Source organism: Zosterops lateralis, assembly GCF_965231275.1.
Source record: "Zosterops lateralis genome assembly, chromosome: 8".
Lineage (NCBI taxonomy): Eukaryota > Metazoa > Chordata > Aves > Passeriformes > Zosteropidae > Zosterops > Zosterops lateralis.
Window position 1 is genome coordinate 26015284 of NC_139768.1, and position 26441 is coordinate 26041724.

The following is a 26441-nucleotide window of genomic DNA, read 5'->3' on the forward strand; positions in this document are numbered from 1 at the left end:
TTTACGCCATGGTTGGGCTTTATAAGCTTTGACCTCACCAAAATTGTTCCAAGTAATGCGATCACAACCTTGACATGAGAATTGGGGAAAAAATGGAAGAGGAGAGAGAAGGGCAGCTGTAAAACAAGCAGGGAAGGTGGGCAAGACCACAAAACAAATAACTCCCTTTTTTGTGAGCTTGTGACAATTCCTCCTTGTTCAGACCAGATGGAAAGAGCTTCCTCTGCTTTTGTTTTTAAACTGGTTTAATTTGGTAACTACGTGGGCTTTATTTATAGGCTTGCTCCAGCTATCATGGGCAGGCAAAAATAACAGCAGCAACCTGCTTCTCTTGCCCATGGATGTCACAAACACAAGTCAAAGCTGGGGTTTCTGAGATGTTTAAAAACCATTTGTGATATAGGCTGAGTCTGAGACCAGATATCAGCAACTCTGGGAGTGGGATATGATAGAGCTCCAGCATTTCCCTGCCACGACAGAAATCTCTTGTAATGATTTAGAAGTTTGGATCTGCACCTAAATATAGCAGGACTTGAAGGCCTTCAGTCTTTTTAATCCACCTCTGTTTAATTCAGACTTTGAAAATGGCCCTTAACTTCTCTACACTCCTCTGTATCAAACTCAGTGGATTTAGCTGGGAAAAAATGGAGTAAAATCAGGCTTGGTGTCTTGTGTCACTAAAGGGGGAGAGGAACAGACACAGAGGACACCAAATGTTGCTGTTTGATCACTGAATTGTTATTTTTACACGCTGTTCTCTTTGCCTGGAAGGCTTGTGCTGGGATGTCTTAATGGGAAGCAGTTTTCAAAGCACCGATCACCCAGACACAGAGCAAAAGCACAAACAGGGTGAACTGTTCTCAGGAGTATTAAGGGATCACTTTTCACCCTGAATGTTGTAAAATTGGAGTAAACAGCCTTCAAATGGGCATGTGCCAGTACAATAAGAGAATGCTCTGAGCACATTCTGTGTGGTCAATAACAATTTCAAATCAAGTGTCAATACCCAGGGAGTCATACCTGTGCGTGTTCAGAGGTTATTCAGGATTTTCTAAGCAAGCACCAGTTTTTAGAAGGCTGAATGTGGAACTCGCACTGAATTTACCACTCTGAGATGATTTTTTTTCCTTAAAACATGCTCATGATTTCATTTTCATAAAGCCTATTTAATTTGCAAACTGATTAGTAAAATTACAAGGGAGTACTGGGCTATAAAATAGATTTGTTGCTTACATGTTTTTTAATATGTGAGACAAATTTTCAGCAGTTCTTTAAGCTGTGCCTGTCATAAAGCAGAATATAAGAGCTTTTTATTAATAGCTAGTTCAGATAATCACGTGAAATTTTTATGGTCTCAGATATTCTAGATTTACTGTCATTTCCTCAAGTGGGCATGAATTATGGGACTATACATCCCTAGTTCTCCCTGTCCTGTGCTCGGATAAGGAATGGCTTTGAGACATCACAGCTCAAGAGCTCTGTGGAGGTCTCCTTACATTTTAGCAGGGATTTTTGGCAAGCTCGCAGGTTTCCCTCACTGGTTTCCACATCACTCTTGGAAAAGGACTGGCATGGCTAAGTTTGCTTTTAAATCCTCCAGAAGCAAGCATTAGTGTCGGTATTTCCCTGCCTGGTGTACAATCCCTGGCTGAGTTTGGGTTTCTGTGTTCCCAGGCAGGGTGCTGGTGGTGAGCAGTGGTGTCTGGTCACTGGCGGTGCTGGTCTGGGAGGTGACGCACGCTCCGTGACTCGGCACTTGGGCAGCTCCTGGGCTTCATCACCACATTTGCCTTCCCTCTCTTCCTCTCCACTGAACTCACCACTCTCTTTCTGAGTTAATTCTTTCTAGATGAGAGTATAGAATATGCTGTGTGTGCCCCTCATGCAGAAATGCTCTGTCAGTGCAGTGGCTAACTGGGGGAAAAGGCAGCGAGGATCTTATGAGCTCCTTGTTTGTGAGCTCACTTAGTACAAGGGTGCACTGAAGGATAAGTGCTGGCCCTTGATAAGGAACTGAACACCTTCTCTTGTGGTGCTCCTGCCCAGCTGGTTTTTTATGTGTCAGTCCCAGGGAAAAGCACTGATTCCATCCAGGGTTAGAATTATCTCAAGCATCTTGTTCAAAACACACATTGTTAATAATGACGGAGTCCTAAAGAACAAACATCTTTCATCAAGGGCATTGTGACATCCTTACAAAAAAGCCCTAAAAAAAGCTGATTTAGTATCAGCTTTCCCCATCATGTGAAGGGAGGATGCTTTCAATGCAACAGCACCTTAAACTCTAGGGCAGGAATTTTATTTTAGAACTGTTGGAGTTAGAACAATTCAGTCTGAGTCTCTGGATTAGCAATCTACATGATGGATTTCTCCTGGAATCAGGGACCCTATACCGCCACTGTATAGCAGAATATCACCCTCCAGGTGATAAATTAATATTACCTGAGCCCTGAGATAGTCTCATCTAAATATGAATTTTTAATGCCAGCAGACAAATCCAGCTTTTAACTTAGAACTGTTATTTGTACTCGGGGGGATCAGATCGTTACAGTCCAGACAGGCAGGCACGAGCAGGCTGGTGGAACACCAAGAGGCATCACACCAAGAGTGAGCAGATCCCTTCCTCTCCCTGATTCCCTGGTTCTACTATTGGTCTGTTGGCTTGCAGTCTGACATTAAATTAATCCCAGTCCGTGGCTAGGACATAGTTGCATATCATGTGATTATTTTTATTTATTTATTTATTTATCTATTTATTTATTTATTTGTTTTTAGCTAGGAGTTTTTGCATCTAGAAGCCAGATTTTAACCTTGGTACATGCAGCATTGCTGGCAGCCCGGTGAATCCGAGCACGATCCAACGCTTAAGCTGAGGGAATAAATTCCCAGTTTATATCAGACGTGACCTGTTACTGGCTTGCTTTTTTTCTTAGCACTTGCCAGCATTCAGCTGGGGGAAAAAGAAACGATTCTCCGAGGCTGGGAAAAACAGGTCTTCCCAGAGTTCCCGGTCTTAGAGCCTAATGAGTTAAATTCTCCTCCGTGCAGGATTTTAAGCTGCTTAGACACGCAAGGTCAAAGCAAAGCGCTCCATTCCCCATTCCGACCCGTGGCTCAGAGGGGGGCACGGCTCCCTTGGGACAGAGCCCTCGGGAGACGGTGACATAAGCGGGGAATCTATTCCCTGCTTCCAGCAGCGCGAGATGTCCCTGTTGTGCCGGGGCCGGGGCCCCCCGCCTCCCCCGGGCCGATCCGATCCCATGGAGCTGCAGTCCCGCATCCCCGGCTGCCGGAACTCCCGTAAACACGGCACCAAGTGCAGGCGCCCAGGGCACGGCACAGCGATTCTGCTGGCCAGGGAGGCCAGATGGAATGGCAGAGCGGGAAGCTCGGGATGCCCTGCAGGATGCAAGGACTGTGACTTTGGGGATGGTTCCCTGTTACCTTTTGTCCCGTTTTCCTACGGCGTTTCCGCGGCATCCCCGATTGCTGTGCGGTCGGTGATGATGGTGATGGGGGACTCGGGTGTGTTAAATCGGGAGAACCCTGCACAGTTCACCGAATAGCAGCGGCTTCGGTCCCCGAGGAGGATTTTTGGGCTGGTTGGGCTTTTAATGAAGTGCTGTACTGCAAGTTGAGGGCTGAACACATCCCGTGTTCCTCCATCGCCGCTGTACGGACACTTCATTAGGACGGCTGAAGTTAATAAGCAGCGGTAGTTCCTCGCCGTCAGCCATGTGAAAAGCCAGGGCACTTCGTGCATCCTCCAAAAATCCTCCAGCTGCCCCTCTCCCCTCCCAGGCACCGCTGGAAGGGGAGCAGGCAAAGAAACGCTGGTATTTTTCTAGAAGAAAGTCGCGTATCGGGATATTGTCTCCTTATCTGTCGCGAAAGTTATCGGATGCAGGAGCTGTTCCCAGGCAGGCAGATACGCTATTGCATAACGCTGGCGCTCAGCGCCAGCCTTTTCCTCCTCATCCCTAGGAAGTTTTCCCGCTGGCGGAACCAGCGGACGGGCTATGTCGGGGGGCTCGCTCGGCGCCTTACCTTGTGCTTCCTCACGCAGAAGCGGCGGTGTGGGCGAGCATCTCCCTCCAGCCGCCGGGGCCAGCCGGGCGTCAGCGCCTGGGCGCCGGGGCGCATCTGCCGCCGAGCCGCCGAGCCGCCCGAGGAGCCGCCGCCGCCGCCGCGCTGCCCCGCTGCCCTCATGGGCTGCTGCGGCGGGGGCTTCGCGCTCGGGGGTCCCCTCGGCCGGCTCCCCGCCGAGGGGAACTTGTTGAGCGGGACCGGCGGGCGTCCCCCAGCCGGGCGGGAGCGGGGAGGAGGAGCCGGGGGCCGGGCCGGCGGCGGGGGCGGGCGGGGGAGGCGGGATGGATGGAGCGGGGGGCCGGGGGATGGAGCGGGGCCGGGGGGATGGAGCGGGGCCGGTGGGATGGAGCGGTGCTGGGCCGGCCGCGCACAGGGAGGGGAGAAGCGCGGAGCCGGCCGAGAGCGCTCCGTTTATTCCTGCGGTTGCTCCTGTGCGCGGGGGCCCGTTAATGACAGAGCCGTGCGCGCCATTCCCGCACAGCCCGGGCTCCCGGCGGCGCCACCGGAGCGATGGAGCAGCCGCAGAGTGGGGGATGCTCATCCATCGGGGATTTCAGCGAAGCGCTGGGTTAAAGCTACACGGCCGCCTTGCCTTTTAGTGGGAGGGAAAGTGTTTAAGGTGCTAAAGGAGTAGCTGCTCCCATTTGCTTTTAAGCCTTGTATAAAATGGACGCAAGTTTAGAGCGAAGCAGTTCGGCAGAGGGGATTGATAAACGTGATAATCTGTGTAAAACTTGAACCCCAATCAATTAAATGTTTTTCACTTAAAAAGAAAAGTTGGAAGTTAAATAGGTCGTGTGTATTTAACCTGAGTGATAGACAGAAAATGCCACGAGAGGCACGAGGATTGGTCCGAGTTGGGAGACGCTGGGTCTGTGTTTCATCCTGACATTCCCAGGAGTTTTGGTGTTCAATAAAGACTTTCCAGCAGGAAACTCCCCTAGCCCAGGTGCCGGCAGGTGAGGGTGACAGCCCTGCCTCCAGCATTGATGTCGATGAGGGTTATTGATTTGGGGGCTGCTGAAGCGACCCCTGATTTGACATGGCAGATGAGAGCGGCTGGACCGGCCCAAAATGCTCCAGCACCCCCGTGCCCCAGCGGGCAGGGACAGGCGGGCTGGGCACTGGATGAGCCCGGGCAGCCCGGACACGCTGCAGCAGGAGCCCTGGCTCGGGTCCTGGCTGTGCTGTGGCGTTCATTACCTGGAGCACCCATTGCAGCGCGGCGTGCCCGGGGCTGCGGCACTCGGGGGCAGCGCGGTGCTGCCGGCCCGGGCACGGGGCTCTGCTGCTCCGGACAGCCCTGATCGCTGTGCCTCGGGCTGGCACACGGCTCGGCCTGGGGATGGACTCACCCAGCCTGCCTGCTGAAACCGCCTTCTGCCTCTGCGGGGCTGGATCAGAGTGTTCAGCAAACCAGACAGTCAGCAGAGGGCAGCTCCGTTGTTCTGCCTGTCTGCTACCTGGCCAGGTACTCCCATTGCCCTCTTCCCTCTGTTCCTTATCTCTGCTGCTGATCCCTAAACCAGGTCTGTGCCCACCACATCACCTGCTGCTCTGTCCTGGGGTAGGGACCGTGACACAGCCTTGTCACAGCTTTAATCACACTTAGCATGTCTTACTGTATTTTATCAGAGTTTTTTTTTTCCCCACCAAAGAACTTAAATATCGACCTGCTTATTGATGCAACAGCAACCACCACACTGTTGTTTTCTTCTTTCTGGTTTTCTTCCCAGCAATGCTGACTTGCTGTATTCCAGGTCCTCTGTGGCTTTCTCTCTACGAAAATAAATGTGGTTTTGGCTGCAGCCTGGATACAGACGTGGGTAAAATTACATGGTAGGGTGACCACGTCTGAAATAAGGCAGGCTACTTCCTCAGAGCAAGCAGATCAGTGCTAGGAGATGCTGTTGCTTTTTCACAAGCTGAAAATGTGAGTTTATCCAGCCCATGATTACTGGAAGCAAATACTATAACTCAATGTCCTGAGTGACTTGAAAGGAGAATCTCCCTGACAGAAGCAGCAGTTAAACATCATTCTTGTCTTCTCCATAATGATATTTAGAAGCTGTTGTCTCAGGGCTGATTAGTCTTGCACAGCATTATGCATATGCCCCACTTACAAACAGTGCAGCATCTTCTGGAGGTTTTTAGGGAATTAAAAAGTACTTTCTGATGTGGACCAGATTCATGTGTAACTGCTGACACCATTGGTGTGCACAGAGATCTTTAAAATCAGGGTTTGTGAAAAATAAAGTGGTTTGTGATTATCATGCTTCATGTTACTGTAACAGCACATAGAAGTAAATACACTTCAAAATAGAAAAGCTTCATCATCCCATTTGCCAGTTTTTAAGCCTTAAAAAATGCTGAGCATGAGCTGTTGCATAATGAAATGTAGTGTTGAAGAGCTGCTTGAGAGGGGAGAAGGGTGATTGGGCTTTAACCTGGTAGGGTGCAAAGAGAAAAGGAACAATTAATTGTAGTTGTTCTAGGTTATAAATTTATTTCTCTCTCATGGAGTGTCCACCTTCCCAGATTGGCTTTTTCTCCCTGTGTCTGTCAGGGAGGAGTGAGTGCTGCTTGGTGTGACATGTGCAGGTGGAAGTCCTGCCTTGGACTTCTGGGGGGAGTGAGAAAACCAGGGATTGGAGAGCAGTGAGATGGATTTTTAGTGGTGTTCTCTGTGGAGAAGTACAGTAAGGGGCCCTTCTCCCTCACTGCTAATTGCATAATAAATTCAGGGAGGCACAGGTGTGTGTATTTAGAAACATTCATCACACTCAGCCTGGTGTTACACACTTCAGGTTTTACTTATGTTTTTCCTTACATTGAATTTCTGGGGACACATCTGGATGACTGTGAGAGGGTCAGCCTGGCATGTCCTCCCCACACTTAGGTTTTGGCTCAAGCACTGCTGTGCCTTGGTGGGATTTTTTTTTTTGCTGAGCAGCTGCTTTGTAGGATTATGCTCCTCTACAACACACAGGTCTGACAGTGGGACACTAAAATGTAATTTTTTGGGACAGTCTGTGAAGTTCTTGTGGAGGAAAGCTCGGATGCAGCTCAGGGAAGAGCGTGTGGCAGCCAGGGCTCGAGTTACCTGCCAGGTGTGTTGGTGACCACCAGTGTGGGGAAGAAGGATGAAAAACCAGCACTAGTGGGATTTTCAGAGCTACATTAAATAAATTATATTAGGAGGCATAATTTAAATCCCAACACTGCCTGTCTGAACTGGGTTCCCAGGGATGTTAGTATTTTCACATTGCTGAGCCTTCATTCCCATTAGGTATTTTCCCCTATGCCTTAAGATGATAACTGCCTGGCTTTCTGGGCTAAATTGGTAATTTCTTTATTTATTTCCTCCAACCTGCCACTGGAAGAGAAATGGAGCGGGGTTAAATATGCACCAGCTCCAGCTGAGGTGAAGGCAAACTTGGCTGGAATTTCAGACAGGTCTTCATGCCCTCAAATCCTTGGAGGTGCTCCTTGCTCTGGGGGAGGATATTTTCTGCTTGGCGAGGATGCAGAGAAATAAGGTCTCTTGGAGTCGTGTTTGGCAAAAATTTGGGAGATCTGCAGGAGTGTCTTGCTCCATAATAAGTCTTTTTCATGAGCTTGGACAGTTCATTTGAGCCTCTGCTGATGTCTGTTCTTTATCTATGAAGTGCTAATTCCACATCTCTTTAATTAAAGGAACATTTTGAAGAGAAAGTGGATTTAAGAATATGTGTTTAATACCCATAATACCTGTCTGCAGCTGAAATATTAAACAGCTGATTGAGGGAGCTGCTCTTTGTGGGTTTTCTGCTCGGAGAAGAAAAATGCTGAGTAACCTCATTAGCTCTGGTGGTTATTTCTGTGCTTCGTTGGGATAAGAATGAGCAGGATTTTGTTTTCTCTCTCAATTTCCCGTTGTACAGATCATTGGAAGAAAAATATAACAGCAGGTCTCACCATCTAAAACTGAGGTTTTGGGTTCCAGCTGAATGCAGTCTCATCAGGAGCCCAAATTGCTGGAGATGTCAAGATAATCTGAATTTTCTTGGGTAGGAGTGGGAGTTTTGTGATATTTTCACTGCGTTTATAGTTCAGAAAAGTTCCTTCTCAGCACACAGAAGTTTTTGGGAAGGAACTAAACTGGTGATTGGAAAGCCTTGGTTGTTCTTCCAAGGATGAGGGTTCTGAGCTGCTCTCGTGGTGTGGAATCACTTCCCTGATAAAGATGTGCTCAGTAGATGCCAAATTCTGGTCCCATTTTCATGCAGCCTGTACAGTTGGGAAATAAATGAGGGTCTGGGAGAGCAGGTGATGTATGAGCCCCTAAATGGCTGCATTTTGTTCATGTTTGAAAGGCAGTTCAGGCTGTCGTCATTACTGATGACTTGTGCTTTTAGAGCCCTTCTTTCTGCATTTCAGAAATCCTTTGTGCCCATCTGAATAATAAATCACCCTGTTTGATTTGCTCACCGAGAGCAAATGGGAAATTACATCCTTGTTAAGATGTCTTGAGAAACTGGAATTGTGGGAGAATGTTTTTAGAGGAACATTCTGCCAACTTTATTAATACTTTGCTTTGTCTCGTTTATTTTATGACCTTCCCAAATTCCAGGGTTTTTTTCTCTGGCTGCTTTATGGCAAAGGGAAAACATCCTGCCCTGCTTAAAAATAAAAAATAACAAATCTGGTTATACTTTTGATTGCCTTTAGGCAAATGATTTCAGATTTAAGCACCTAATGAAATGTGGGATGAGCATAAATTCCATCTTCAAGCTCAAGTTAAGGGCAGAAAAAAGGCAAATCCAACAAATAATGGGGATACTTGCATCTGATTCCTATTTGCTCTTTGGTGGAATAATATATTATTTATACAACATTGATTTCATTAGATGGAGGATTTAATGCAACTTTTCTGTCAAATTGGAGAACATTCGATGCTATAAAGTCATGTAAACTCCCAAAGCCTCAGGAAGGTTTTCTCATTTGAAATATTGAACTATTTAAAATTTGAACATAGCATAAAAATACAGACTTTCCTGTGCTTTTGCATGTTGCCTTCAAGTTAGAAGCCCAGAGAGCAGCCTGGTCCTAATGCATAATGCTTACCAGAAAACCAAGCTGAAATTAAATGCGTTAAACAAGTGAAAAATGAAAATCCTACAAAATTAGGGAAGAGAGAAATAATGAACAATGCAAATAGAATTAAACTCACCATTTCTATCAGTGCTCTGAGCCTAAACCAAAATTAAGTGTTTTGGCCATAATGTTTAGAAATGAACTCTTTAGTGCAGTTTCTAAAATCCCCAAGCAGGTGCCAAAATAAAATTGCTCTTAATAACTTTGATACATGACAGAGAAATATGATGGCAGTGAGTAAAAAAGGGATATAAAGAGGCAGTTTGCAGCATCATGGGCACCTAAAATTTAGCCATATGCTCACAATTAAGAGCTTTTCCTCCCTTACTTATTTTTTTTCTAAATAAAATGACCTAGAAACTTGCCTTGTGCAAGTAAGAATATGCTAAATTCCTGATTGACTGTGCAAAGACCTAATTCTTTTGTGTATTAAAATGTCTGTGACTGAGTTTTACCTTAAGAAAGAAACAGAAGTTATTTTGCAAAGTCTGGAAATCCTGAAAGCTCAAGATATTTCAAAAAGTTGTGTTCTGAAAAATATGGGAAGCCTGATAATGACATTAAATGAGTTTACAATTGACAGCAGGGGCCACATGAAGTCCTTCTTAATCCTTGCTCTGTGGTTCTTCAAAACACAGTGCAGGAAAAATGGCTCTGTCCTTTATGGCTTGGGGACATTGAATTAAAAACCATTCAAAGCAGCACCACATTTTTATTTTCTTCAATTTTTAAACAAGTTCAGGACTTTTAATATTAATACTTAGCAGTGGTTGAGGAACATGATTAGCAACTGTTTTATATCCAGGGGGTGTCCATCAGCATTATGGAAAAGCCCAGTAACTGGAAGGGCTGTTGGGGAGGAAAAGGATGAAATCTCTGAAAACCCAGAAATAAAGTTATGATTTAATAACAATGAAACTTCCTTGATTTACTTCTGGGAATTGGAAGTAGTGCCCCAATAATTTGAGTGTATCCGCATCCTTCCCTTCTCAGCGTGCCTCTGCCTGAGCCTGGATGAGTTTGTTGGATGGGAGGTGGAATGGCTGCTCCTTGTCTCCAAACTTTCCTCCTCCTGACCTTGTGCATTCCCTTGTGGAGCTGCCTTTGCTGTCTGTTGCCACAGCTCCTGTAGGCACAGCTCCCATCACTCCCTGAGTGGGAAAAAGAAATGCCAATATTAAAGTTCCATCTCATATTTGTTTGAAATTCATCTCCTGTTGGCTTCAGCTGCTGCCTCCTGGTTCTAACGCAGTGAAATTTATGAGCAGCAGCTGTGCACTCCTTTCATCCCCACTGCTGTGGATTTGGAAACCTCAGGAAAATGTAAATCCATCCACGCTGTGCCTTCTTGGGAGAATCTGGGACTTTGTGGTCGATTCTCAGGAGGGAATTTCTCCATCCCTCGTCACAGAGTGATTTAGGTTAAAGGGACCTTAAGATTCATCCCCTGCCATGGTAGAGACACCTTCCATCATCCCAGGGTGCTCCAGCCTGGCCTTGGACACCTCCAGGGATCCAGGGGCAGCCACAGCTGCTCTGGGCACCCTGTGCCAGGGCCTGCCCACCCTCCCAAGGAACAATTCCTGCCCAAGATCCCATCCAGCCCTGCCCTCTGGCAGTGGGAAGATAAAAGTCTCTCTCCATCTTTCTTCCAAGCCCTCTTTAAATACTGAAGGCCACAAGAAGTTCTCGTAGGAGCTTCTCCTCTCCAGGCTCACTTTGGTGGCCGTTGTTGTACCTCCTGCCATCTGTGATGCCCCCTCAAGCTGTGGAGGCTCCGTTTGTTTGTGGGATTGTTTTCCTTCTCTGTGAGCTGATGGAAATCAAAGCTTTCATTGAAGCCTGGTAAGAAACATCACCAGGGCTTTGTCTGAGCTCAGCTTGTCCTCAGGACAGTGAGCTGGAGTCATGAGCTAAAGAACTTTGTTTGGAAGCATAATCTTGTTATTTCACATTAATTACCAAGTGACAGATAAGATCTGCAGCAATTCATTGTCTAAAGAGGGGATTGGTGTCTTGTGGGGAGAGCTCCTGGGGACGGAGGGTGGTGACAAATGGGCATGTGGTGGCACCATGGAAGCTGACACAACATGTCACAAGACATCTTTGGTGGCTGGGACAAGGGACCTCAGGTCTTGGGGGGAAGAAAGGACAAAACTCGTGCTCTTCTCACTGCACAATCCCAGGATGGTTTGAGTTGGAAGGACCTTAAAGAACATTGAGTTCTACCCCTGCCATGATCCCAGGTAGCTCCAAGCCTCATCCAACCTGGCCTTGATATGCCACAGGAGCTCATTTAACAGGCAATTCATGATGTGGGTTTTTAAATAAAATTTTAGTTTAGCTAAAATTTTAATTAAAAAAACCCACATAATGAATTTTAATAAATTTTAATAAAATTTTAGTTTAGGACTTAGAGCTTAAATATCTTTTTGTTGTTTGTTTGGCCTTTTTAAATTTTTTTTTTCTTAAATTTCAGTTGTTATCACAAGTTACAAGGATAAGATTCCTGCCTAGAAAAAAAAACCCAGTAACTGGAAAAAGCAGAATGCTTGTACATGTTAATTTTTCCATTTATTAAGGAAAGAAAGAATTTTAATAATTCACAGGGATGCAATGAGTATTTGCCTTTTATATATTCATATTTATCACTTGGCTTGAATTGTAAACATATTAATTCCTGCCTAGGAGTTAATGACTTTGGGTAATGTTTGTGCTCTCTTTATGCAGAAATTGTCCATATCCCTCACAGTTACTTATAGGAACAACCTAATCAGAGCTACTTCCTTGGCTCTGAAAAACATTTTGTCTTGCTCTAAGTAGCTTTTCTGAGGTATTTTTAAAGCATTTTTAAAATAATGCTTAAATTTACCTCCTCAACAGATGATGAGTATTTTTCAGCCAAGGGACGTTACAAATCCCATTTTTGCCAAATGACAAGAGTGGGATGAGTGTTGTAGGCTCTGCCATAACTCAGAGTTGGTTGATTTTCTGCTGTGGTTTCAAATGTTATGTCCCCCCAAAAATAAGCTGGGATGAATTTAAATGCATGGAAATTATACCAGGAAAAGTACTTCCCAAATAATGACACTGTTGCATTAAAGTAGGAACAAAACATTTCACGCATGTTTTGAGACCTAAAGATGGCCCTGGGAATAATTAAGATATTTTAGTATTTTTCTTTTCCCTTTTTTTTGTATTTTTAATATATCTAAGTAGTACTGTAACATAGAGGAATACAGAAATATTTGAATTCTATGATATTTTAAGTATAGAATCACACAATGGTTTGGGCTGGGAGGGGCCTTAAAGAAAATTGAGTTCCAGTCCCTACCATTCCATCAAGGTTTTGCAGTAGCCTGTGTGCTGGTATTAGGTTTGGGGTTCTTTTATTATTATTCTTTCTTAATATTTATTTTATATTTTGAATCTGTCTTAAAGCTGATTTTACTTCCCGCTGGGACAGATTCCTGGATCTCCAGGGCTGGGCTGGGAAATCCTGGGTGAGTCTGGGGGTGAACCTGAATATCAGAACCTGGAAAAGAGATTCCTGTTGTTACTGCCCAGATGGGAGGAAAAAATCTGGAAAAAAGGGATGTGTATCATGGGATGTCCATGCCTTTTCTTGAAATGGTGTAAGGAAGTCTGTGTGAGCTCTTGGAGCAAACCAGCCCCTTCCCAGGAACATTCCCTGCCCTGCTCCTGCAGCTGATTTTCACTTCGGACTGTTTTAAACCACTGATTTTAATCTTGGTTTGGATTTAATTGCTTTTTCCAAGGAGAGATTAGTTCTCATTTAAGTGTGGATGTGTAATTAAAAAAAACATCTCTCAACTTAAGTTGCTTTTGTTGCCCACACACCAGGGCTGTAGGTAGGGGAAAGCAATTCCAGAGCTGAAGATCCATCTCTAATCCTGTTGTTAATGTGGGAGTGTTATTGTTAGAACGTGATAAACGACTCCTTATTTGGGAGGGATTTACTTCTTTCCCTTCTGATTTCTGCCAAAACAAAGTTGGGGAGGAAAATAAAATTCAATTATAAGTCAGAATTTATTTCAGCGGTGGAAAAGCAGCACTTCAAAATGTTTTGTTGTTGCTGGAATACGTGGAGTGTGCTGGGTATCATGAGAAAAATTGTCAAAACATGTTTCTCACCTTTGGTTTAGTGAGAAAATAAAAAAGTTATTCTCCTAAAATATTTTAGGTGGGTTTTGGTTGACTTGCAAGTACAGAGAAACATGAATTAGCTTCATCTGGAAGCAGCAGACCTTCCTGAGCAAAAATTCTCTTCTTTCCTTCAGTATGAGATCCCTGGAAGTGTCCAAGGTCAGGCTGGACAGGGGTTGGAGCAGCCTGGGATGGTGGAAGGTGTCCCTGCCCATGGCAGGGGTGGAACTAAATGAGCTTTAAGGTCCTCTCTAACCCAAACCTGTGTGGGATTCCATGGAATGGAGAAGAGAATGAGATGTGTTTAACATATTCAGTTCGTTTCTTAACTTCCAAATATGTTATTGATTCAAAATCCATATAAAAGCAAAAATCCTGTATGTGAAATTCCTGCATCCACACTGCTTCATTTACCTCAGGAAGTTTGTCCTTTAGCTTGTTGATGGTCTCCTTTTGTCCTTTTTGGGGTTGGATTTCTGCTGAGTTCGGGTAGGAAGAGGATAAAGAACCTTTTATCAGCAGCATCCTGTTGGAGCTTATTCTGCTGAACGTTTTGGTCATCGTCCCAAATCATAATGAAAGAGGGGTTTAATTAATTCACTTTTCCACAATAGAAAAGTTCATCTCCTTTTGCTTAGATTGCAGCTTAGAGATTGATTTCATATTCTTTTCATGAGGCACCTTTGTAGCTCTTCTGGAGGCTGCACACTGTTTAGCACTGGCTTGTCTGAGAGAATCCCCCAAAGTCTTCTGAGTTGCTGCGAGTTTAATAAGAAACAAAATTCAAATTTAATAATGTTAGGGAAGAATTGGGTCAGTCTTGGAGACTCAGCCCACATATTCTCGTGTTCAGGTTTTGCAGATGAGGCCTTCCCTGCTCCCTTTAATGAAATGCAAAGTATTAAACAGGTCTGTGTTCCTTGAGAGGGCATAAAATGCAGATAGGGCTTCTCCAAACATCTGCAGATAGCACCTGGAAAATACAGAAACCTGGGCTTAGGGATCTCTGTTGGAAAAGGGAAATGCTGTAGAGATTTTCCTTTGCAAACCTTGCACACATTTTATAAAATTGAACAAGTTGCAGAAGTTACAGGTAGAATAAAATTGTGCAAGAGACAACTTGTGCACGTGGGACAAGGATAAAACTCCTCTGCTCTGGAGCCAGGCTGGGAGAATTGGGATTGTTCAGCCTGGAGAGGAGAAGCTCCAGGGAGAGCTCAGAGCCCCTGCCACGGCCTAAAGGGGCTCCAGGAGAGCTGGAGAGGGACTGGGGACAAGGGATGGAGGGACAGGACACAGGGAATGGCTTCCCATTGCCAGAGGGCAGGGCTGGATGGGATATTGGGAAGGAATTCTGGGATGGGAGGGTGAGGAGGGGCTGGGCTGGAATTCCCAGAGCAGCTGTGGCTGCCCCTGGATCCCTGGCAGTGCCCAAGGCCAGGTTGAACATTGGGGCTTGGAGCAGCCTGGGACAGTGGAAGGTGTCTCTGCCATGGCAGGGGGTGGAAGGAATGATTTGGGAGCTAAATTCTAAGGGAAGAGCCAGGTAAGGTGAGGACATTCCTGTAGGCAGAGAAGAGCAATCTCACTCCTATGAAATCCCCTGTTTGCTGCTACTGGGTATTAATCTTTTCAGCTCCTCTTATCTGTCAATATTGGAACAGAAGTTCTCCCTTGAAATGTGACCTGTGTGAAAATTGTATTTCTCTTATTTACCATATTGATACATGCATTTGTGTAAATACCATTAATTTTGCTGCCATAACATAAAATATACAGAATAAAATACAGAAAAATACAGAAAAGTGAGTTTAAGTCAGAGAAGTCAGAACAAAGGACCAGCCTGTGATCAGTCTTTGTGTATTTCATCACTTTTCCTGCTCTTTGGGGAGGAGGGAATGAGAACATTGCCTGTGCTGGGGATTTAATTTTGATACCGTGCAAATGTGGAGAGAGCTCTGCCTTTATTTTCCCCACTGATGAGAGCCTGGCAGTATTTTCTGTCTGCAAGGACTGGGTCACCTTCTGCAGCTGGGAGAGCTGGGAACAGCACCACATCAGAGCCTGCATCCCATAAACCTGTCCCAAAACCTCGGGAAGGGAACAGCCCCCAGGGTGTGGTGTGTGAATGGTTGATGTGCTGAGTGAACCAAAGGTAGGAATTAATTACAAAATGGAAAAGTTTCCCCAAAGAGACCTGCTCCTGCAAGGAGCTTTTTAATCCAGGGATCTCTGAACTGCGTGGTTTCATCAATTAAATTTGGATTGCTCACATTTCTTATCTGTGCAGCTCGCTGAGCCCCTCAATAAAGCAGTTGCTAAATAATTTACATTAAAACAGGCGGAGGAGAAGCACCAAAAGTGGGATAATTTGTCTTCAAAATGGCTGTTGCTTTTAGGAGTGTATTCATCTGGCAGCATCACCTGTCTGGTGTGAAGATTGTCATTTAAAAGATCATTTCTCTTCCTCTTATTCCCATAATTTGTCACAGTGATACCTCAGTGCTGCAGAGACAACAACCCAAATACCTGTGGGCTATCCCAGTTACTGGGATTGCAGTGCATTCCTGACTGGGAATCCCACTTAGCTCCAATTATTCCCTTTTTAAGCTTATCTTTTCCTTCAGTTCTTTTCCTGGTCTGCATCAAAGTTTTTTACGTGGCTTCCAACATTAATTGTGTTTTCTAAATAAAACAGGGATTCTCATTGTGATGGGTTTGGTTGTATTGTTCCTCCTCAGTGACTTTTTGAAGAAAATATCTACAAGGACAGGAAAACAGGGAATGGTTTTAAAATGAAGGAAGGGAGATTTAGATTGGCTATTAGGAAGAAGTTCTTCTCTGTGAGAGTGGTGAGGCCCTGGCACCAGAGTTATATTCCCATATTCAGTGCTGCATTTTTGCAAAATTATTTTAAAAACATTTTTAATGGCTTTTCCTTTTTATTTTTTATTGCTTGAGTACTGGCCATTCCCATAAATACAGTTGTTTTCTGTGTTTTATGACTGCATTTATAATTTTATTAGCAGCATTAATAGATGTGTAAACCAAAATACCTGAAACAGATTTATTGAGGGCAGTTCTGTACATTTTCAGTGAAATAATGTTTAGTGTAGCAGAGGGAGGGGAGAAAAAAAACCATGAGGGAAGGCAATTGCATTTAGAAAACCAGAAATAAATGTACTGACCTTGAGAACTCCTAAGCACTGTGGGTTCCATTGAAGGGCACTGTTCAATACTGACACTGTGTGGAGCTTTTAAAACAGAAGCGTTTTTTGGTTAAAATGGACCTTTTTTTTTTTTTTTGTAAAAGAGCCTTAGAAACATGATAAATGGTGTTGCTAAAACATCTCATTAATTTTTTCGCCTGCTTTTTACAGAAGTTGGTGCAAAGCACTTTTGAATCAGGCAACCCTTTGTGTCTATTCCCAACTGCGTTATCACCAGCTTCCTCACAAATAAACTTTTTAGCAAAGTGAATTTCACTTGAGCTGCTGCGATCTTGGAATCACAGAATCATGGAATGGTTTGGAAAATCCTCAAAGCCCATCCCATGGGCAGGGACACCTTCAACTGTCCCAGGCTGCTCCAAACTGCAATGTCCAATCTCCCTTGGACACTTCCAGGGATCCAGGGGCACCCACAGGTTCTCTGGGAATTCCATCCCAGCCCCTTCCAGCAAGGATTTCTTCCCAATCTCCCATCCGTCTCTGCCCTCTGGCAGTGGGAAGGCATTCCCTGTGTCCTATTCTCTTTCCATCTTTCTTGTCAGCTCCTTCAGATGCAGAAGGCCATAGTCAGGGCAGGCTGGATTCTGGTTGGGATCTCTGGGAAAACCCTTTTTGCTTTTCTTCCCAAAGGGGTTTCCCTGCATTCACTCCTGCAGAGACTCAGCGCTGGAAAAGTTTTCCTTTTAAAACAGATTTTCTGTCAACCGAGGTGGCATTTTCAGAGATTAAATCAGGATCTGTAAAATGCTTCTTGAGGTAAAACAAGGTTTGAAGACTAAATAAACTGGTGTTCACCTCTAAACTCCTATAGCAGAGCTCTGCATTTTGCATGGACTTTTCCTGGTTTGGAAAACCTAAAATCGGTTTTGCCGCTTAGGGAGGCTCTGAACTCCTTAAGTCACATCAGGTAAAGGAGGTGGCACATCTTTTCCAGGAGCTCTGGAAGCAAAACCTGTCACTGGAAATACCTTTCTGCATCTTGATTGGCAAAAAGATGCTTCAAAGGAATGTTTGTGGCAGCAGAAAAATGCCCAAATATTTATTGCTGCTGTTATTGCAGGTGTGAACTTCTGTTCCTGCAAGGAGAAAAGCTCACATGTTTTATTCTCATGTTCAAGAGGCAGGGTTTGGCCTGAGGAAATGGAATATTCTGTGTATTCAGTAAAAAATGTGATAAATGGGAACGTTTTGCACTTGTTTTTATCCTGCTGCTGTAGCCACAAAATAATTTTGTCGTCTCTGAAGGTGCTCCTGAATTTACTGTGGGATTTTCTATTACAAGAAAAGTAATGTTTCTTTTAATACTGTGAGAAATACATGGATGAATTTCTAAACATAGAGAGAAATATGTGTGCCTTAGGGAGGTTCTGCTTTGTTTTGGGTTGTTTTCCCATCCTGGTGTGATGCTGCTGGGAGAAGCTTCAGGAATCAAACTCCCTTCAGGATGCCCTGGAAACTGAAACTTCCATCCATGTCTTTATTTTATACTATAAAACATTCTTGAAAAGAAGCAATGATGGAAGATTCTCTGCCTTATTCATGTTGGGTTTTGTAATACCTTTATACTATAAATTACATAAAATACATTACTGAAGTGAGCAAATTTGTCTGCAGACAAATCGGATTTTACATTTTCACGTGGCAAAAAGATGAAATTTGGGACATTTTAAAGTTGGATTTTTATCTTGCGAGTCTGTAAGTGGTGACAATTTAATGAATGGCTTCTAGAATTGATAACAATTGATTTTTAGCTCTTTATTTGTTGCTAATATAGAGAGAATACAAGTTATAAGCAGAAAGAAAACTTCATTTTTTTAGCTTTACAAACTCACTGGGAATTGTGAGAGACTTAAATCCTTTCCGACAAAGTAAATTCTATGGAAATGTTCTGAAAGCCAAAATGTGGTGAATTAATTCCAGTGATTTTGTTTGGATTTTTTCATTCTGTATTCATCCATTTATTTATTTAGCTGTGTAGTCTTTTAAGGCCACAGAAGGAAAATTTAATGAAAAAATAAATGAAACTCAGACTTTTTCATTTATTCCTGACCATGGTAACAGGGACATTTTATTGAGACATCACTTAGCTGAGTGAGGTGTGATTTCTCTAGATTTTCTCACTATACATAAAGAGCTTAATATTTCCATTTAAATATTTCACTGGGAGAAAATGGACAAGCCTGTTTAAAACAGGATCTTTCATCCCTGAGGGAGAAAAGTGTTGGCATGTGTGGTCTCTCCTGCAGGGAATTCTCTTCTCATTCTGGAATTTTTCAGTGTTAATGTTACTTGTGGGGGTTATTTAAAACTAAAATTTCCCTTCTTTTGTCTGTACCAGAGCCATTTGAACACTGAGTGTTTTATTTTAAAGGGGATTTAGGAAAGTAAGTAATTTTGGAGCGTTCCTGTGCCTCTTCAAGTTTTCCTTCAGAACTAAATTTTACAGAAATCTGAAGTAATTTCACAGTTTAGAATTGCATATTCACTTTTTTAAATATAAAATGTGTTTCTAAATAATCAAGCATCCTTTCTACAGAAAAAAAGAGATGCTTTGGTGTTGGGTTTAGGTTTGTTTTCTTTTAATGGAGCTGAATTTTCACTCATGCTCCTTGGGAGCTGGACCTGGCTTCCCTTTGGACAGGCCTGCAGATATCCTGGATCCTGAGATTTTGCTTTGGGAAAGCCTCAGTTATAGAAGAGAATCATGGAATCATCAGGGTTGGAAAACCTCTGTAAGATCATGGAGTCAACCATTCCCCAGCACTGCCAAGGCCACCACTGGTGTCCCAGGCCATCCCATGTCCCCAGGTGCCCCATCCACGTGGATTTTAAATCTCTCCAGGGATGGGGACTACGAACTTCCTTGGGCAGCCGGGCCAGGCCTAGTCAAACCTTTCCATGAAGGAATTTTCCCCAATATCCACCCTGAGGTTCCCCTGGCCCAGCCTGAGGCCGTTCCCTCTCCTCCTGTCCCTGTTCCCTGGGAGCAGAGCCCGACCCCCCCGGCTGTCCCCTCCTGTCAGGGACTTGTGCAGAGCCACAAGGTCCCCCTGAGCCTCCTTTTCTCCAGGCTCAGCCCCTTTCCCAGCTCCCTCAGGAATTCTACAGCCCCTTCCCAGCTCCATTCCTTTCCCTGGCCATGCTCCAGCCCCTCAATGTCCTCTTCTCCTGAGGGATCTGAACTGACCCCAAGGTCTGAGGTCCCTCAGCGGTGCCAGCACAGGGGACAATTCCTGCTCCAGTCCAGGTGCCAGTGGCCTGGGCCCCCCCTGAGCACCCCTGGGCTCATTCCAGCCCCTCAGCACCCCGAGGGACTTTCCTGTGGGCACTTCCCATCCCCAATGGCCCAGAGTGACCCTCAGTGACTCTGGTTTGGAAGGAAACAATCCAAGAGAGGCAGGAATTGTAACAACCTGCTGGCAAAATGCTTCTCTAGTGGATATTCTTTAATTATCTTCCTCCCTGTTGTGACTACCTCATTTCTGAGCTTTGCAATAGGGAATGGCTTCCAGGATAAACCGTGCCACTATTTCAGTGAATAAATAGCTGATAAATGCCCAGGACAATGGAAACCCCTTGCAGGACTGGCTGGGTAAACACAGCTTTGTAATTATTCCTATGGTTCAAATTGAAATTGATTTTTTAGAGAATTAGGTACCTTTTTTTCCTATGTATTGCTTCCAGTGCTGGTCTGAAGATTATGACAATGATCTCTAAATACAACTGAAGATTAAAAATCAACTTAAGATTAAAATCTAATCATGTTGTTAGCTATTGCTAACTAGTTAGTAGAGCATATTAAAAACACCTAGAGTACAAATATTGCCTCTAAATAATTACAAACCTTTATTAGCATTGTAATTAAGAGTGTGCTGGATGCAAGTGGCACCTCACAAAGAAAATGATGACTGGTAGTTCTACTTTCCTCCTAATATTAAATAGATTTTCCTTCCTAGCAGGAAGTGCTTTGCAGGTGGGGATCTGCACATAAATGTTGGAGCAGGGATGTGTGTGTGTGTGTGATGCAATGTTGGATTCAAGGAACAATTTCGTATCAAAGGAAGGAATTCTATTACCAAGATAAACACCAAGATGAGCATGAATCATTATTTTATGCAGGGAAACAGGAAGAAGTGTTGATAACTGGTTAAAGATCCTCAGCCAGTCTGCTCAGCACCACTTTGGGAGCTCAGCCTGAGCTGAAATGACAAAATTTAGCAAGATTCTGTCATTTTAACTAAAACTTACAGCACTACAGGATCCTCTCCTGTGTGTGTTCTGTTTCTATTTGCTTATTGTTGATTTTCCTGTATTTATTTTTTAACTCCAGCAGCCATTCCAGGTTTTTAACCAGCTCTCCTGTTGGCATTTCCACACTTGCACATGGACTCAGAGAGTTTCACTAGCAGACTCTCAACTTTGTTGTTCCTTTGTGATTCCCACTGTGCTAATTAAGAAGCTGTTCTTGTGTAATTATCCCTCCCTTCAGTGACACATCATTGCTGCTGGCTGGGGACGCTCAGAGCAGCTCTCCCTGTGCAGCCAAGAGCTGCTCCCAGGGATTGTCAGGATGTCAGAGGGATGCAGGATAGGACAGGGATCACCAGTAGATGTAGAGCAGTTGGCAAGTAGCCTTTGGCTGCTCCTCAGTTGAAAAATTAATATTAAAATGTGTTTGGAAGTTTAACAGTTGATCCAAACTCATGGTAGTGCTCACCTGGAGAGGAGAAGGCTCCAGGGAGAGCTCAGAGCCCCTGCCAGGGCCTAAAGGCTCTCCAAGAGAGCTGGAGAGGGATTAGGGGACAAGGGATAGAGGGACAGGATACAGGGAATGGAGTATCCCACCCCCACTGCCAGAGGGCAGAGATGGATGGGATATTGGGCCAGAATTGTTCCCTGGAAGGGTGAGGAGGAGCTGAGATGGAATTCCCAGAGCAGCTGTGGCTGCCCCTGGATCCCTGGCAGTGCCCAAGGCCAGGTTGGAGCAGCCTGGGACAGTGGAAGGTGTCCCTGCCCATGGCAAGGGGTGGCACTGGATGAGCTTTGTGGTCTGTTCCAACCTAAACCCTTCTGGGATTCTGTGATTTTTTTTTTTTTTTAAATCAGTTTGCCTTGAGACGTTCCTCAGGTATGAAATCCATCTTAACTCTTGCAGCCATGTGTATTAACTTAAATTACTCCCCAAACAGGCAAATAAACAGAAATATGCCCTAAATTATCAGCCAGTTTGAGAAGTGAGTTTGTTGGAAGGAAGCAGAGCTGTTGGTCACCTGGAAAGGGCTGGATTTGCCAGCATGGGGTTGATGGGAATAAAATTAAAACCAGATTGATGTCTTTGCCAAGCAGTGGACTTGGAGGATATTTAAGTGTTCTGTGAAAAGATCCTATGGGCAAAACAAGGTTCGTCCCAGCTCTCCTGAGCCAGGCACAGAACTGGAATGGGCTGAGCTCCATCTGCAGCCTGAGCTGAGGCAGCCAAGTTAAAAAATGGATAATTCTGCCTGGTGCTGGCACATGACTGTCATTGATGGCATCTTTAGAGGAGATGGGAGGGAATGTGGGCCATGGAATGTTTCCTTGCCGGCATGAGCTCAGTGTTTGCTGTGGCAGGAGCTCGTTAGGTGCTGTTTTGACAATTAATGTTTGCATTTTTGAGATGGTCCAGGCTTATTTCCATTGCATAGTAGGAAACATTGTCTTTATAGAGCCCCAGCTTCTGTTCTTGTCAGAGGTTTGTATAAAGTTCTTTTGATGTCCCAGAACAGCAGCTCAGGTGGCCTTTCCTTCCATATTCATGGAGTTTGCAGGTTCCACAGAGCTCCCATCAGGTACCTCGGCATCCTCTGGAAAATCCAATATTCCCACATGGACAAAATCAGTCCTGTAGGGGTTTAGGTCTCAGGTTCATTGCAGGAGCAAAGCAAATTCCAGCAGTGCTGGTCAGGTGGAATTTTGGGATTAACCTGTAAATAAGAGGGCTCAGAGCACATGCAGGTGACCTGGTGTCATTTTGGGTTTAATCTCAATTACTTCGACTGATGTGGAAGTAAAGATTTTAAATTGAAATGGATGCTGATCTTTAAGGTAACAATAAAGGCTCTGTGCCTTTATGGAGAGAAAATTCCTGAGTGTTCTCCCAGGTTGTGGCATGGAATAACCTGGAAAACAGCTCAGAAAGGGGGATTTGCAATTTTATCAAACCATAGAAAGAATCATTTCTTTTCTGATCATTCTGCTGGGGTTTTTCCCAATTTTTAATGCTTTTCCTCCTGCATTAAAGACCAGAAAAGATGTGGACATCATTAACAGGCTTTGAGCAGATAGGCAGAGAGGGAGGATGGACAAGAAACTCCTATTTATGGGATTTTACTACACGTGGGAGCCTTGGGAATGGGTTGGATTGTAACTGCAACACTTTCACACAAAAAAAGGAGAAACTAAACTTTCTTTTGGTCACTTTACTTTTTCTGTGGTTTGAGAGAGATCTGGATGGTGCTGCTCTTCTGGTTTTATGGAATTTCCTGGATTTTGGTGGTGTTTTTTTAAGTATCACTGTATCTGAAAATACCACGCAGTGAAATGAAAACTTGGAGTTGGTTTAGCTGGAGTGCTCTGAATGATAATTTTGAAAAGATTTCTTCCTTGAGCAGAATATTGACTTTCCAAATGCAAATGCTGATATTGGGGGATATTTTTAGGTGTGCTGTTCATTACCTCGCAGAAACTTTAATGTCTGGGCAATTTTTAGATGAAGAATATGTGGCAAAGGCTTCAGTGATAAACCCAGGAGATTGGAAATTGAAAACTTTTCGAGATGGGCTTTTTTTTGTTGTTGTTGCCTTGACAGAATTTTGCATATGCATTAATGAATTTTAATGATAGAATTATCTCCACTGCATTCTGTGGTCGACTCTATTCTTATTATTATGTTGCATTATCCTAAATAATGGATTCCTTTGCTTTGCTTTTTGCCAGGGGAGTTTCGTGGCCTGCATGACAGCCATCCTGAGGCAAATGGAGGATTATCACTATGCTCATTTAATCAAGACTTTTGGCAAGATGAGGTCGGATGTTGTGGTGAGTTTCATTTATTTTATTTCTTCATAAGATGCCTCAGCTTGTGTTTGGGTTTTTTTCCCCTGTTTCTGGTCATTAAATGCACTTGTGAGATGTGAACAAAATGTGTTTGGCATTGCAGATTTAATGTAAAATAATTATTTAGGCCCTGTGACACACACAGGAGTACAGCTGGAGCTGTTCAGTGTTTTAAAACATGAGCCAGTGGATTGAAGGCAGTTAAAAGGAAGCAGTAAAAAATAGTAGCAATGAGACATTAAAAAAATCTGGTAAGGAAAGAAGAAAAAGAATATAAAAAAGCCTTTCTTAGGAAAGGAACTTTCAGTGTTAAATCTTCCAGATGTCCTGATTTCGTTTCTTGAAGTAGCTTTTACTTAGAGATCTGCTCACTTTCCCTTTTCCCTTTTATGCAAAACACTTTCACCGTAAAGATGCCCTTAGTTGTTAAATAAGCAATAATAATTGAAATTTGTCTTCTCAGAGTCGTTGGGTAGCCTGGCTAAGGCAACAACCCAAGTTAATTAAAGCATAATGGAAGGGAGTTTATAGCTGAGGAGATAACTCTGTAATAACCTAAAAGTGCCACTGCCATATGGCTGGGCAGGCTGGGAGGGGACACCCAGCTCCTGGCTGAGCTCCAGCAGTCAATGATGTCCCATCCCCACTGCCACCACTGTCACCCTGGACATGCTCCAGGCAGCTTCCGCCTGGCTTTTAATCCTTCTTCAGCTTCTCCTCTCCCTTCCAGCCCCACCAGAACAACACCAGGACTTTCCTTTGTGTCATTTTTGTTTGGACTTCTCCAGTTTGTCTTGAGTTTGTGTTATTCTTTCTGTCTGTGCTGGCCAAGGTTTGAGCTCTTTGCCCTGCTGCAGATTTCAGGTGCTGCAGCCTTTTTTTGCTCTGGCATCTCTAAAACTCAGAGCTGATTTTAAATAATGTTTGTTGAGGTGTGGAGGTTTAATGGCAGAGCATTGTTAATCCTGTGAGTAAAGGAAACTACAAGGAGTAAACTAATTTATTTTTTTATTTTTAATTTTAAAGGTTTTCCCACTTCTTTAACCCAACAGTTTTTTGTGCCATTCTCATTTGACTCACCCAGCAGAACTGAAATCCAGGAGTCTTTGCTTTTAAACCCAGAGCTGGAGGTGAAAACTGCACCACCTATTGCAGAGGTTTCAGTTTAATCACAAAGCAGTGATTTAGAACTGAGACTAAATTCAGCCAGGGAGAAATGAAATGCTTTTTCTTCCCGAAAAAAAAAAAAAAAAGGAAAAGGAAAAACTTAAGCTGTGGTTTCTTTTTCACCACTGGAGACCTTTAAATCTTCTTTCAGCCTCTGCTCTTGCTCAAGCAGGAGTTGGAAGCTCAGGGCTGGAAGTGCTGGAGGAAACTTTATGGCCTGTGTTATGTAGGTGGCAGGTTTAGATTATTATAATGGTCATATTTGGCCTCAAAAGTCCATGAAAGGATGAGGTGGAGGGCAATAAAACCAGTCTTTTACCTCTCTGCAGAACAGAGAGTTTAGATTTATTAAGGAATGTCTGTTCAAAGAGGAATTTCTTGCTTTAAGATCCCTTCCAGCGCAAACTCTGCTGTGATTCTGTAAAATCAAAATCTGTGATTCTGCTGTCATCCTGAGATGAAACATTATCAGGGAGGTTGTTTCTGGGACTAACTGATTTTTTTTCCTCTTTTTACTTGGTAAAAGATATTTTTATTTGAGACACATGTGGTTTAGTTGACAAAAAAATGCCTGTTAATGTTCTGCCATGTGAAGAATCTCAGGCTGAGCTTAGGCTGTTTCCTTTCCATCAGTAGATGGGAATTTTTTAGGGGTCTTACCTGCTGTGAATTCTATTTCCTATTAAATAGGATTTGTATTTGTAGTTGGAGGGAGAGCAGGAGTTGTAACCCTTCCTCCTTTAGTGCGGGTTTTTATGTTCAGAAATATTTGTCCTGCTTTCAGTTACACTAAAAATAAGCAGCTTTTTCTTGTCCTGGTGGCTTCCCTCTCTTCCCAGCCCCTCAAAAATCCCGAGTTTTCCTCATAAACTGAGGTTAATTCATCCAATCCATTTGCTTTTCAATGAGAACCATAAAATGGAAAAAAGAGCAATATTATGAATACATAAACCCCAGGTGAGCATCAGGAGCCTTTTATTTGATCAATAATTAGCTCTGTTGTTAGAGAGCATTATTTAAAGTACCTGGGTGAGTGTGGGGTTATTAAAATGTAAATATCAGGGGATGGAAAAGCAGAGCTGAATCAGCAAAGTAGGTCAGAACCCCCAGGCTCAGAAGGAACCAAATCATCAACAATGGAATTATTTCACCGAAACACAGGGAAAATGAGCAGAGGAATCTACAGTTTGAGCTCTGAGCTGAAGGCAGGTTTTCCTGAGCTGGAGGAGAGGCTCTGGGGTGAGTGTGGCTGTGCACAGTGGTGACATCTGGACCTGGAGCAGCTCCAGACTTGGTGTCCATCCTGTTCATGCCAAAGCATCGGGATCTGGTTCCCTGGGCACAGCGGTGTTTGGTCAGAGGTTGGATTTGATGGTCCTGGGGGTCTTTTCCCACTTTACAGTTCTGGGATTCTGATCTTTACTGATGTTGTGTGGTAAAAGAACAGAGGAGCTCTTTAATCAGGAGTATTGTGCACGTGGTGGAGCCCAGTACCCCGGGAGTTCCCAGAATCCCAGAATTGTTGGAGTTGGAAGGGACCTCTGGAAATCACCCAGT

At 44.0% G+C, this 26441-nt stretch overlaps 1 protein-coding gene across 3 annotated transcripts in view; it reads left to right on the forward strand.

The window, feature by feature from the left end:
• The window catches only part of DOCK1 (dedicator of cytokinesis 1), a 265225-nt gene that overhangs the window by 125319 nt on the left and 113465 nt on the right, over nt 1-26441 (forward strand). For all 3 annotated transcript variants that reach the window (XM_083866350.1, XM_083866352.1, XM_083866351.1), the window contains exon 28: nt 23598-23699. In XM_083866350.1, the coding sequence (XP_083722476.1) occupies nt 23598-23699 (102 nt within the window). The remainder of the gene's footprint in view (nt 1-23597; nt 23700-26441) is intronic.